Below are 13,259 nucleotides of genomic sequence, written 5' to 3'. Positions count from 1 at the left end.
GCACCTTGCCTGTGGTATGGGAGGAGCCCACGGAGCCCTGGTGAGCAATGTGTTCTGCAGGAGCCAGTGGCAGGCTGGGGGATGGAGCCGATCCAGTTTTGACAACATGCCACCAGGTCTGCCTGGACCTGGCGACAGTTACTGGATGGTTCCTCTCATGCCCGCCAAATAGGGATGGGCCCGGAACGGTCCGGAAGCCATTGAAAAGGCCTCCAGACCGGTCCGGACCTGGGTGGTTCGGTTCAGGGTGGGGGGTAGCTTTAAGAGCGGCGGGAGGTTTTACTTACCCCTCCCACTGCTTTCCTGCTGTGGCGCCATAATGTTAAGAGTAATTGGGGCGGCAGGATACCTCCCTGCCGCCCCTTCCCAGACCTTGCTCTTCAAAACTCCCAGTAGTGCTTTGCACGTGCACACATCAGAGACATGGAGCGTGCGCACAACATGATGAAATAATAAATAAATAAGATGGCTCCCTGTCCCCAAAGGGCTCACATTCTAAAACGAAACATAAGATAGACACCAGCAACAGTCACTGGAAGTACTGTGCTGGGGGTGCATAGGGCCAGTTGCTCTCCCCCTACCAAATAAAGAGAATCACCATGGTAAAAGGTGCCTCTTTGCCCAGTTAGCAGGAGTATTTTGCATTTTATTTTGAGCATAAAATGAAACACATAATCCATTTCACATCCCTACTACACAGGCCTTCTAACTCTGTGATTTAATGAAGGCATGGGTTAACATCCTTGCTTGTTTTCCACAATTAGAAAGTAACTTCCAGTCACCTAATGGTGAATTTGAACCTGCCTTGTGGCTTTACAAATACTTCAACATATTGTCAGATGGCAAGCCAACCCTTATTAAGAAGTTCAGCTTCTGAACTTGTACCGCCTCATGGTCTGAACATAGAAATCTGTCCCCAGCCAATAGCTGAAGTAATGGAATTGGTTCATTGCTGGCTGGCCATCTTGAAGATAATGGGCCCTCTGTGAAAATAAACTGATTTAAAATAGAAGTTTACTACACTTGCAAGACTAATATTCATCCCCAGGCTGTTTGTTCAAATGGAGAAAGAGGAGGAGAGAAGACGACAATGGAGACCTTCCTATTATCTGAATATCAAACCTGGCATCTGTCAAAGCACTTTTCTACTTTTCCATCTATTCTAACCCCACTTTTCTCAAAATACCGGGTTCGGGGGGGGGATCACCTAATTTCAATCAGTTGTGCTTGAGAATTGATGTTCACCTTGAGGAAACATACAAGAAAAATCAGAAATGCAAGCAAGCAACACACACACGGACACACGTGCTAAGAGGAAACCTTTGGAACTTCAAGTGTTATTTTATTTTTGTTATAATGATGCAGCTTGCATGAGATTAAGAAAACCCTCCTAGTGACTTTTTTGGTATGCTTGCTGAGCTCTCCATATGGAGGTATGGAGGGATACAGTATATAAATTTAAGTGAGAGAGGATAGAGTTGTGTGAGTATAGAGAGTAGATTCATGTTGGAACTGAGGACTGGAGAATATTATACAATAGCGATTGTGCATATTCACATGAGGGTTTGGAGAATGTGAACTGCTTGAATTTCACAGACGGGCAACATCAGCACAGAACATTGAATTTTGTCTGCTCAGTATAAATAGCCTAGCAAGTGATGGAGGTGATGCTGGAGAATGTAAATTAATCCAAGCGATGCCATACACTGCCTGATCATTATGCATAGTCCCCAAGTGCAAACATGCATATCGACTGGTCAAAGGATGAAATTCCAGTTTATGCACATTCTGTATGCTTTTGTGTGACTAAAGGCAGACAGAAAATATAGGAAGGGAATGTATCTCAGGAAAGAAAAGGCTCTGGCACTTCGGGATTTCAATAGATAAAATATTGAAATAATGAATGAGGCAACCTCAGAGCTACAATTCCCTCATGTTCACTTTGAAATGCTCATGGGAGGCAGACCACCCAGCAGCATCCGAAATAATGTGTTTCAGCCTTGAGATGCTAGTTGGTGGCCCTAGTGAAAGCTCAAGTCAGCACATGCTTCTCTTCACTCTCAAATGTCAGGTTCTCTAACCTTATGATCTCCAGAGAATCCCAGGAAAGGGGGAGCTCAACAATCTAATAATGTCGCGATGCTACAGCCTGCATGCCTGATCTTTGAACTGGAAGTGTTTGTAGGATGAAAACAAGGGCATGGCTGGTGAGCCGGGTGCTGTTCATGCATATTGCTTTAATGCTATAATGCAGTAACCTTGTTGCTTTGATAGAAAGAAAGCCTTCAGCAATTTCTCCTGCGTATATGGTAGGCATGCCAAAAGCTTCAGCTTCTAGCTGTTTCTTCTTCTAAAGTAAAAGGTAAAGCATGCTGTCAAGTCGGTGTCGACTCCTGACGACCACAGAGCCCTGTGATTGTCTTTGGTAGAATACAGGAGGGGTTTACCATTGCCTCCTTCAGCGCAGTATGAGATGGTTGACCGATATAGATGTTTCCCATAGACTGGGAAACATACCAGCGGGGATTCGAATCAGCAACCTTTGGCTTGCTAGTCAAGTCATTTCCCGCTGCACCATTAGGTGGCTTTCTTTTTCTACCCAGAGGCATATGTACAATCCTCAGATATGTTAAGAGAGTGGCAAAAAGTGCCCCATAGTGTTTTCGTAGGGGCCTATAACATTCGTTCTCAAAATTCCACATAGAAGAAGCCCTAAGGACTTTTTAGGTCACAGTGTGCTTAAATAACATTTATTCCAAAGGGGTGGCAGTAAAAGAAATGGTAGGCTAGATTGCACCTTAGTTCTGCTATTAGCCAACTATTCCTGGGGTTATTTTCTGAGGCAAAAGTTGGAAGTGTTAGTGTGGGCAACTGGGCATGCAGATTTTGAAGTGATATGCCATGTATATTATGGTCTTGACTTGATATGCCCTGTATATTACCTGTCCTGACTTAAACTTGGCTAATAATGGCTTGTCAGAATGGGTTGGTGGTAGTCAGCAACTCAGCATCTGCTTTTCAAAGTACTGAAGGGTCTTTTTCCAGCATTCCAGGAACTATTCTTCAAATACCAAAGCCCTAGTACCCAGAATGTTGGGGGCAATATGCTAAATCATTATAAACCGCTTAGAGAGCTCCGGCTATAAAGCGGTATATAAATGTAAGTGCTATTGCTATTGCTATTCACACAATGAGGCAGGTCTCACGATCCAAGAGACTTGCCTGGGGAGGGTGAGTGGCCCGCGGAAGCCCCCCGGAAGTGAGCACACAGGGCATACTGGAGAGACTCCCAAGCCAGGAGGCTGCTTTTAAGCCTCCCAGCCAGGGGTCTACTCATGAGTAGCCACAGTGCAGACCGCACCGTGGCAACTCACGAGCAAAAAAACTGGGTTTGCAGAGCGCTTGCTCTGCAAACCCGGTTTAAGGGGAGGGCTAGTTTGACCAGTTAACCGCCAGGAAGCCTGGGGAGGGTTCCACGATCAGGTGAAATCAGGCTAGGCTCTGCTAGCCCAATTCTGCCTGATTGTGGGAATAGCCCCATTATGTCAAATGCATGTACAACCTGTGTATTGTGTACTCGTGCCTACAGCTCTGTACACATGGTTGTATTCAACCAATGTATGTACACTTTGAATACACTTCAGAGTGTACCATTACCTTCTCAATCACCTTGCCCAACCAAGATGATCGAGGCCTAGAGCACCTTTCTTATGAGGCAAGGCTACAACACCTGGGACTATTTAGTTTAGAAAAAAGATGACTGCAGGGAGACATGACAGAGGTCTATAAAATCATGCATGGTGCGGAGAAAGTAGAGATAGAGAAATTCTTCTCCCTCTCACATAACACTAGACACATGGGTCATCCCATGAAATTGATTGTCAAGAAATTTAGGTCCAACAAACAAATACTTTTTCATACAACGCATAATCAACTTGTGGAATTCTGTGCCACAAGATGTGGTGACAGCCAACAACTTGTATGACTTGAAGAGGGATTTGGATAACTTTATGGAGCAGAGGTCTATCGACGACTACTAGTCGGAGGGCTATAGGTCACCTCCAGCCTCAAAGGCAGGATGCCTCTGAGTACTGTACCAGTTGCAGGGGAGTAACAGCAGGAGAGAGGGCATGCCCTCAACTCCTGCCTGTAGGCTTCCAGCGGCATCTGGTGGGCCACTGTGTGAAACAGGATGCTGGACTAGATGGGCCTTGGGCCTGATCCAGGAGGGCTGTTCTTATGTTCTTAAGGGAGGTTGGAATCAGGTCTAATGCAGGTGTTTTCAAGGAGGCATCCTGCCCTTTGTCAGAGAGGTATTAGTGATAGTAACCAGACCTTCTCCAATAACTTCCCTGCTAAATCCTATAAACCATGTTAGACAGGGATCAAGAAGACATGTGGGAAGGCAAACTGCTCCAAGCAGCTCGCCCATGTCCTCAGGAGTCACAAACTGAAACTGATAGAGTCTAACCACATGAGGAGCTGCTGGGCACATAACAGAATCTGCAGTAACTATAGCATCCAGATCAGCTAAAAAAAACCCATTAAAGATGTCACAGCAGGTCACTCATGGTTCCAAATTGTGATTCAAGGGAGGAGGGGCATGAACTAGTCCCCTCACAATGCTGGACAACTCTGCTAGATATGAACTTGTGGGTGCAATATGAGCAGAAAAGAATTGTTTCATTGCTGCCCATTTTGCCAGAGCATAGGTATCTTCAAATACACTCTGTACTGCAGTCTGTTGGATTCAAGTTAAGTCTTTCTCCATTTGTGCTCTAGCCGCCTACCTTGCCACTTCAGTCCCCATAGTTGTTCCATATACTATGGGGTTAATTTAGAAGCAGGTCAGAAAGGTCGCTTAGGAGCAATTGTGTTTACTGCCCTAGTAAGTTCATTATTCCAAATCTGAACCAGGGCATCAACAGAATCATCAGCAGAATCTACCTTAAAACCTTTTAAGGCTCATTGGAATTCTATTGGATCCAATAACATTCTCAGGCAGACCATCCTAATAGGTCCTTCAGAGGTGGGTTGTGCTTGTGAGTCCAACCTTAAGAACATAAGAACAGCCCTGCTGGATCAGGCCCAAGGCCCATCTAGTCCAGCATCCTGTTTCACACAGTGGACCACCAGATGCTGCTGGAAGCTTACAGGCAGGAGCTGAGGGCATGCCCTCACTCCTGCTGTTACTCCCTTGCAATGGGTATCCAGAGGCATCCTGCCTTTGAGGCTGGAGGTGGCCTATATCTCTCAGACTAGTAGCCATTGATAGACCTCTCCTCCATGAAGTTATCCAAACCCCTCTTAAAGCCATCCAAACTAGTAGCCAACATCACATCTTGTGGCAGAGAATTCCACAAGTTGATTATGCATTGTGTGAAAAAGTATTTCTGTTTGTTGGACCTAAATTTCTTGGCAATCAATTTCATGGGATGACCCTTGGTTCTAGTGTTATCTGTGTAAGAGAGAAATTTCTCTCTATCCACTTTCTCCACACCATGCATGATTTTATAGACCTCTATCATGTCTCCCCACAGCCATCTTATTTCTAAACTAAAAAGCCCCAGGTTTTGTAGCTTCACCTCATAAGGAAGGTGCTCTAGGCCCCTGATCATCTAGGTTGCCCTCTTCTGCACCTTTTCCAGTTCTGCAATGTCCTTTTTTAGATGTGATGACCAGAAATGTATGCAGTACTCCAGGTGTGGCCACACCATAGTTGGGCATTATAATATTAGCAGTTTTATTTTCAATCCCCATCCTAATGATCCCTAGCATGGAATTGGCCTTTTTCACAGCTGCCACATACTGAGTCGACACTTTCAAGCTTAACCAGATAGTGGTCCATCCATGACAATGGGGAAATAACAGGTGTCCCCACCCATGAAACAGCGTCCTGATCAGAGTAGAAGACTAAATAGATCATGTGATCAGCATCATGCTTCGGTCCAGAGACCACTTGGGATAGGCCCATAGTTGTCATGGCCACTATGAACTCCTGAATTGCTCCTGATAGATTGGTCCCAAAGTGAACATTGAAGCCCACAACCACCATCAACCCCGGTGACTCCAACACCAATTCCGCAACCAAGTCTGTCAACACTTCATGTCCCTGCCCACGTCTTCTCACTTGCCCCACAACAGAATATTCTGGTAGGAGAAGCTGGGACCAAATCTGACCACTACCCTCTCCCAACAAAGTGTCTGTAATTCATACCAGGTTGGCTCCTTCATCCACAATCAAATCATTGATAATTTCTATTTTATTTTGAACCAATCTGGCATTACAAAGAAGCAAGGTGAGACTTTGTGCGAGGTGGGTACTGCTCCCCAAGGTCAAAGAGCTGGAAGGGGACCTGGAAGGGGCAACAGCTATTATGTTTCTGATCTCCCTTCTCCAGAAGACAGAATGGCCTGCTACCCTGCCAATATGGCATCTTCTTCTATTCACACCACCTCTAGATTTGCTGTCCCATAACCAATAAACACATTATGACTGGAGATTATAGAGTTGTTGTTGAACTTCAGCTTCCATAATCTCCAGCCATAAAGACCAAAGGCCATTTGTCTGAGAATGATGGGAACATTCTCACCCAACACCAATGTCTGGGGACCCAAGTTTGAGAACCCTTGCTTTAGCTGGATTGTAGCTCAAGAATCTAAAGCCCCCCTGAATTCCCTGGAATCCAGTGTAGGGATGTACGTTTCGTTTCGGATACAAAACATTTTGTGCACAAAACAGGCCGTTTCAGCTGTTTTGTAGCCAAAACAAAACACCCAATGCTCAAAACAGAAAATTTTGTAGCCAAAACAAAATGTCCCTGTTTCGGATACAAAATGTTTTGTTGTTTTGGCTGTTTTGGAACTCCATTTTGCAATCGCAAAAAGTCTTTCTCCTTCAGTCTCCATTTTGAGTTTTGACATCTGTTTGAATTTCCAGCCCTTCCAGCCCATAGACTGGCCAGCGAAAGCATGGGCTGATCTGCTGGCAATTGCCTCCTTATTCCTTTTAAGCAAATTTAAAGGTAAATTTTACCCTCATTGGCTAGTGGGGCAGTGTGCATTTACCCTCATTGCCCAGTGGAGCAGTGTACATTTCATTGTTGTTTCACACTGTTGTGTGTAGATCAATTGCATTTTGGGCGGGGGGGATGTGGATGTGCATGACCTTTGGAAATCTGCTTGATTTTTTCCAAAGCTCTGCTGTTGTTAATGTGTGATGTTGATGTTATTTGGGGTGGATTTGGGGCAGAAAGGGGGCTTTGGGGACAGAAGAGTGGTTCAGGTGGTAGTGCCCCAATGGGTGCCTGCTGCCACCCAGATTCCAAAGGAATTGGGGAAAGGGCTGATTTTTAAAGAATTTCTGAAGTTGACATGTCTTTGGGGCAGATTCGGGGCAGAAAGGGGGCCTGAGGGGAAAAACAGTGGGTTGGGTGGCAGTGCCCCAAGGGGTGCCTGCCACTTGCCCTATTCCAAAGGAATAGGGCAAAGGACTGATTTCTTAGGAATTGTTGAAGTTTATGATTCTTTAAGGTTTCCCCCCCAGAGAATAAAGGAGGTTTCAGAAGACCCATAACTCCACCTGGGGGGCACTGGGGTAGCCGGGAGCGAGTGGTGGTGTAGTGCACACAGGGTGCCAACCACCCCCATGAGTTGCTAGCCCATGGGGTGTTGGGTTCTGTTGTTTCTGAGGTGTTCTGAGTATAGATTCTCTGGTAGCATATGAGATTTTCAATGACACACCATGAATCCACTCTCATATGCTACCAGAGAATCTGAATCTACTCTCAAACATCTCAGAAACAACAGGACCCAGTACCCCATGGGTTAGCAACCCATGGGGGTGGTTGGCACCCTATGTGTTCTACACCACCAATCGCTCTGGGCCACTCTGGTGCCCCCCAAGTGCAGTTATGGGGCAGGAATTATGGAGGTCCATCATTCCCTATGGGGAAGAACTTTACAGATGTGCAAACTCCATTACATCTTTAAAAATCAGCCCTTTGCCCAATTCCTTTGAAATAATTCTGGCAGCTTCCTTGCCCCCACTGGGCACTACCACCCACCACACTGCTCTGGGCCACCCCTTTCCCCCCCAACATCAAGCTATACTTTTGCTGAAACCTCCATTCTTCCCTATGGGAAAAATCATATACTTCAAAAATTCACCAAAAATCAGCCCTTTGCCCAATTCCTCTGAAATTTTGGTGGTAGTTTCCACCCATTGGGCACTACCACCCCCACCCACTATTTTTTCTCCTGGGGCCATTTTTCAAAATCCAAAATGTTTCGGATTTGGATTTTGCAATTTCGAACAAAGAACAAAATTGGGGTGTTTCAGATTGGCTGATTTCAAACAAAGAACAAAACAGGGGTGTTTTGGATTCGGGCCAAAAACAAAACAGAAAACAAAACAAAACAAAACACACAACCCTAATCCAGTGTAATTATCAATGTCAATATTGAATTCATAACCATTAATCATTAATTATGGAATATTCAGATATGCAGTAAATCTAACATGGTATTTGTCAGTATTGACAACTTATTTTCTTAACTTGTGTCTTTCTAAAATTGCCATTGTTATATTTCTGCCATTGTATGTTTTTTGGGATGTAGGTAAAGAACTATTTGCATACATTTCAGTCACCAATACTGAATGCTATTATGAAAGGTAAGCCCTTTTCAGATAACACTGCATAATGATTGAACATCTGGAGAACTGGGTCAGGATCACACCAGTTGACATTGCCCTTATGCTATGCACATTCATCTGAACTGTGGGACAGAACCTACTGTACACAAACTGGAAACACAGGACATTACTCAAGCATGTACAGTTTGTGCACTCTATGTAACAGTTATGATAAATTCACAGAAGTCTGGGACAGAGATGGTGATACTGACTTACCTCATATATATGTGTGTGTGTGTGTGTGTGTGTGTGTGTGTGTGTGTGTGTATAACAATTTCATCCCATCCTTCCCCAAGGTGATCAGTGTTCTTTGAAAAGAAACAAGAAAGAACTAATCAACCTACTTTCCTTCTCTCCTTTCCTTCTCTTCCTTTCTCTACTTTCCTTCTCTCCTTTCCTTCTCTTCCTGTCTCTACAAATGGACTAAATTTGGTTCAAATCAAGGTCCACAAGTTAGCTCTCTTGGACCTCAACTGTTCATGCATCCACTATCTTGAATCAGGGTTGATGACATCATTACAAACTACACCATTGAGGTGTCCCTGTGTGTCACTCACTACAACAGTATCAAATTTGGTTAAAATCAGTTAGACAGTCCTCAAGTTAGTACACTTGTACCTCAAAAGTTCACACGTCCACCATCTTGGGCTTGAGTGAATGACATCACCATAAACTACACCATTGGGGCATCATTATTTGTCCATTCAGGTGTAGCAAATTCGGTTCAAATCGGTTAGACAGTTCACAAGTTAGTGTACTTGTGCTTCAAAAGTTTACATGTTTGCCATCTTGAATTGGGTTTGATGACATTGTCACAATCTACACCACTGAGGTGTCCCTATGAGTTCCTACAGCTGTCGCAAATTATCGCTTCTCGGCCTTTTGGCTAAGATCAGTGAAAAATTCTCTACTATACTCAATCTGTTCTTATCAGCTGTAGCAAATTTGGTTCAAATCAGTTAAATGGTTCACAGGTTAGCCCACTTGTGCCTCCAAAGTTTACACATCTGCCATCTTGAATTGGTGTGGATGACATCATCACAAACTACACCATTGAGGTGTCCCTGTGTGTCACTCACTGCAACTGTACCCAATTTAGTTCAAATGTGTTAGACAGTCTGCAAATTAGCTCATTTGTGCCTCAGATGTTCATGTGGCTGCCACCTTGAATTGGAGTGGATGACGTCATCACATGGCACACCATATGGGCATCCCTATGTGTCCCTGCAGCTGTAGCAAATTTGGTTCAAATTGGTTAAGCAGTTCACAAGTTAGCCCCCTTGCGCCTCAAAAGTTTATGTGTCTGCCATCTTGGATCAGGGTGGATGACATCATCATGAACTACACCATTGAGGTGTCCCTATGTGTCCCTACAAATATACCCAATTTGGTTCATATTGGTCCAGGCGTTGCGAAGTTGATAGCGGTGATGGGGGGACACACACACATGGACACACACACAAAATGCCGGGTGATCTCATAAGTCTACTGGAAAGTAGGCTAAAAAATGTTTCTGTCTGGAGTGACAACTTGATATTTGACTTTTACACATACTCCCAGGAAGACGTTTTGATTTTTTTACAGACTCCAACTGGAAAAGATATTTATTTATTTTATCTGAGGACCAGTGTTCCTTCTAATTTTTTTTCATCTCTGCATGGAATGAGTTTTGTTCTGGGTGAATTGAGCGGACATCCAAAAACCTGTGTGCATGTGCACATACACACACCTTAGAGGGAACAGTGCTGGGGACTATATTTTATCATATTGTGGAGCTGTGATTGTTACTTCATGAAGAATTTCTCTTTTTACAAATTTACTTGAAGAGCTTCATTGGTCACTTGAGAAGGACATATTTATATGGATCTCCATTTTGTCTATTCAGTTTTATAAGAAGTTTCATAGTAACATTGTTGTTTTAATGCTCTTAAATGTTCACATTATAGTTTGTACATTGAGCTGTGTTGGATATTTTGATATTTCTGGGGTTCTTTGTTTTGTTTGGTTTTATCTGAAAACAACTGCCTGTCCACAGGACCTTTAGGAGACTTGGGAGTGAATTGCAAATGCATTGTGAGATGTTTATAGCTGCTTCCCTCATGAACACAAAGTAATTTTATGTTTGTTTAACTAAGCTTTATTCAGAAACAACTCCATTTATCACCTTTCCCTCCCTTTCCTTTTTGACTCCACCCCGCACACTCTTTACAGGGTCCCCACAGGGACAAACCTCTAATTAACAAAACATAAAAGATTGCTAGATGAAATACAACAGAGATGCATTTTGCTGACTTTGTGGATGTTGGTAATGACTCCTCACCTGCCCTTAAATGTTCTAATTGCAATAGAAGAGAAGCCAAAAATGCTACAAGCAACAAAATCTGCATAATGGGAATCTCCCTCTCCCTTTCTGGGTTTCGACGGCGCCAGAAGCAGGCAGGGTAAGGCGAGAAGAGACCCCCGCAGTGCCGCCGCCTCTCGCCCACCCTCCTCCCGTCGCAGCCCAAAGAGCTGGGGGTCGCTCGAGAGCGCTTCCTGCCTCTTGCTCAGGGAAATGAGTGCAGCGGCTGCGGCCAGGGCAAGGACTGCGCCTCGGAGATCCTTGGGCTGCCGCTTGGCGCTTTGAGAGCACGTTGTGCCAGCCAGGACACCGGCGTTGGAGCATCTCTCACGGGGCTCGGCCGTGCCTGCCTGCCTGCCTCCTGCTTCTTGACTGCTCCTCTTGGGACTTGGTGAGCCGCTTCCCCAGTGGGCGCTGCGATGCTCCCCTCTCCGTGCAAAGGGTCTCCCCTGCTGCTGCTGGGCGCTTGGCTGTTGTGGGCGCAAAGTTGCTTCTCTTTGCGAGTCCTCAGTGGTCAAAAGGTATGTTATGGTGATTCAACACATCCTTGCTACAAGATTGCCTATTTCCAGGATTTGTCCAGACGTGTGGGTTTCCAGGAGGCCCGCCAAGCCTGTATAATTGATGGTGGAGTACTTTTAAGCCTTCAAAGTGAAGCAGAACAGAAGTTAATCGAGAAAATGTTGCAGAACTTCACAAAATCAGGCAATGGAATTGCTGATGGTGACTTCTGGATTGGGCTATGGAGAAGTGGTGAGGGACAAGCTACATCGAATGCCTGTCCAGATCTTTACCAATGGGCAGATGGAAGTAGTTCTCTTTTCAGAAATTGGTATACAGATGAGCCTTCCTGTGGGAGTGAAGCTTGTGTTGTGATGTATCATCAACCAACTGCAAACCCTGGCTTGGGAGGGCCTTATCTTTACCAATGGAATGATGACCGATGCAACATGAAGCACAATTTTATCTGCAAGTATGCCCCAGATGACATCCTAGAAAAAGAATTAGGAGACAGAGCAGTTCCAGATTATGAAGGCCAAACAACAGTGCCAGCAGGGAGGCCTCATGATACAAGCAAGCCAGAAGATCATATTCCGGTGGTTGTGACTGAAACTGGGTTAATTCCCAATCTAATTTATGTTGTTATACCAACTATACCACTGCTGTTATTGATATTAGTGGCTTTTGGGACTTGCTGTTTCCAGATGCTGCATAAAAGGGAAGCAAGGAGAAACTGCTTCAGTGACTCATCTCCATTATCAGATGAATGCCTTGCAGGAAGTTTAGATTCTAACTTGTAAAGGAAGAACAAAAACCAGTCCAGATCAGTCTACACTATGGATTTCAAAGAATCCAAGGAAAGACAGTAGCATGGAGGTATAAAGATATGACTGGAAAGAAAAGCAGGAATCACATTTTCACATTCAGATAATGTCATGTCAGATAGTAGCTTGGAATGGCTTGAAATTGCAACGGATCAGCAAATTGAACTGGAAGCTCCCCCTTGAGGCAACTGTTCAGATCGTTTTTTATATGCAATGTTTCATTTTTATTTCAGTAGCAAAACATGGCACTCTAAAAGAAAAAGAATGCATTTATTTTGCTAAGAAAAATGACTCCACTACAGATAGTAATGAGATGGACAGAGCATTTGTAATATATATGGGGAAATGTCTACTGTATGTGTCAGTTTTAAAACAATTGTTTCTTGTTTAAATCTAACTCTTTCTCTGTTAGTTACTCCATACATTGTAATTTTTCTCATTAATGTATTTTAAATTCAGTTAATATGAATTTACAGTGTAAAAATAATATGAGCCCCTGGTGGCGCAGTGGTAAAACTGCCGCCCTGTAACCAGAAGGTAACCAGAAGGTTACAAGTTCGATCCTGACCAAGGGCTCAAGGTTGACTCAGCCTTCCATCCTTCCGAGGTCGGTAAAATGAGTACCCAGAATGTTGGGGGCAATATGCTAAAATCATTGTAAACCGCTTAGAGAGCTCCGGCTATAGAGCGGTATATAAATGTAAGTGCTATTGCTATTGCTATAATGTGCAACATTAGGCCAGAGTACTTTGGTGAATAATTTGAAGGGGGAAAACTTCCAAAACTGACGAAGTCCTAAGGTTTGCAGTGATGAGATATGTGCTGTTTCGGTGTTTGCTACCACCCTGTCTTTTCATCTACATATTAACACATCTTGCCTTGCAGATGTAAACATTTT

General features: G+C 44.1%; 1 protein-coding gene across 1 annotated transcript; it reads left to right on the top strand.

Annotated features, from left to right (window-relative positions):
- Positions 1–11,115: 11,115 nt before the first annotated feature.
- On the top strand, positions 11,116–12,778 carry LOC128339483 (chondrolectin-like). The gene is made up of 2 exons (XM_053283525.1): positions 11,116–12,254; positions 12,334–12,778. Exons 1-2 carry the CDS (start codon positions 11,456–11,458, stop codon positions 12,417–12,419), a joined length of 885 nt encoding a protein of 294 aa, XP_053139500.1. The 5' UTR covers positions 11,116–11,455; the 3' UTR covers positions 12,420–12,778.
- The last annotated feature ends 481 nt before the right edge of the window (positions 12,779–13,259 follow it).

The sequence above is a fragment of the Hemicordylus capensis genome, chromosome 1, assembly GCF_027244095.1.
Source record: "Hemicordylus capensis ecotype Gifberg chromosome 1, rHemCap1.1.pri, whole genome shotgun sequence".
In the NCBI taxonomy this organism is placed as follows: domain Eukaryota; kingdom Metazoa; phylum Chordata; class Lepidosauria; order Squamata; family Cordylidae; genus Hemicordylus; species Hemicordylus capensis.
The sequence above is the reverse complement of the archived record's forward strand: the minus strand, read 5'-3'. Positions and strand labels throughout refer to the sequence as shown.

What these genes read in the sequence shown, in the direction of transcription:
- LOC128339483 (XM_053283525.1), top strand. Translation starts at nt 11,456, where the DNA reads ATGCTCCCCTCTCCGTGCAAAGGGTCTCCCCTGCTGCTGCTGGGCGCT. An exon ending in TTTCCAGATGCTGCATAAAA is followed by an intron (nt 12,255 to 12,333) that starts GGGAAGCAAGGA and finishes AGATTCTAACTT; the next exon opens with GTAAAGGAAGAACAAAAACC.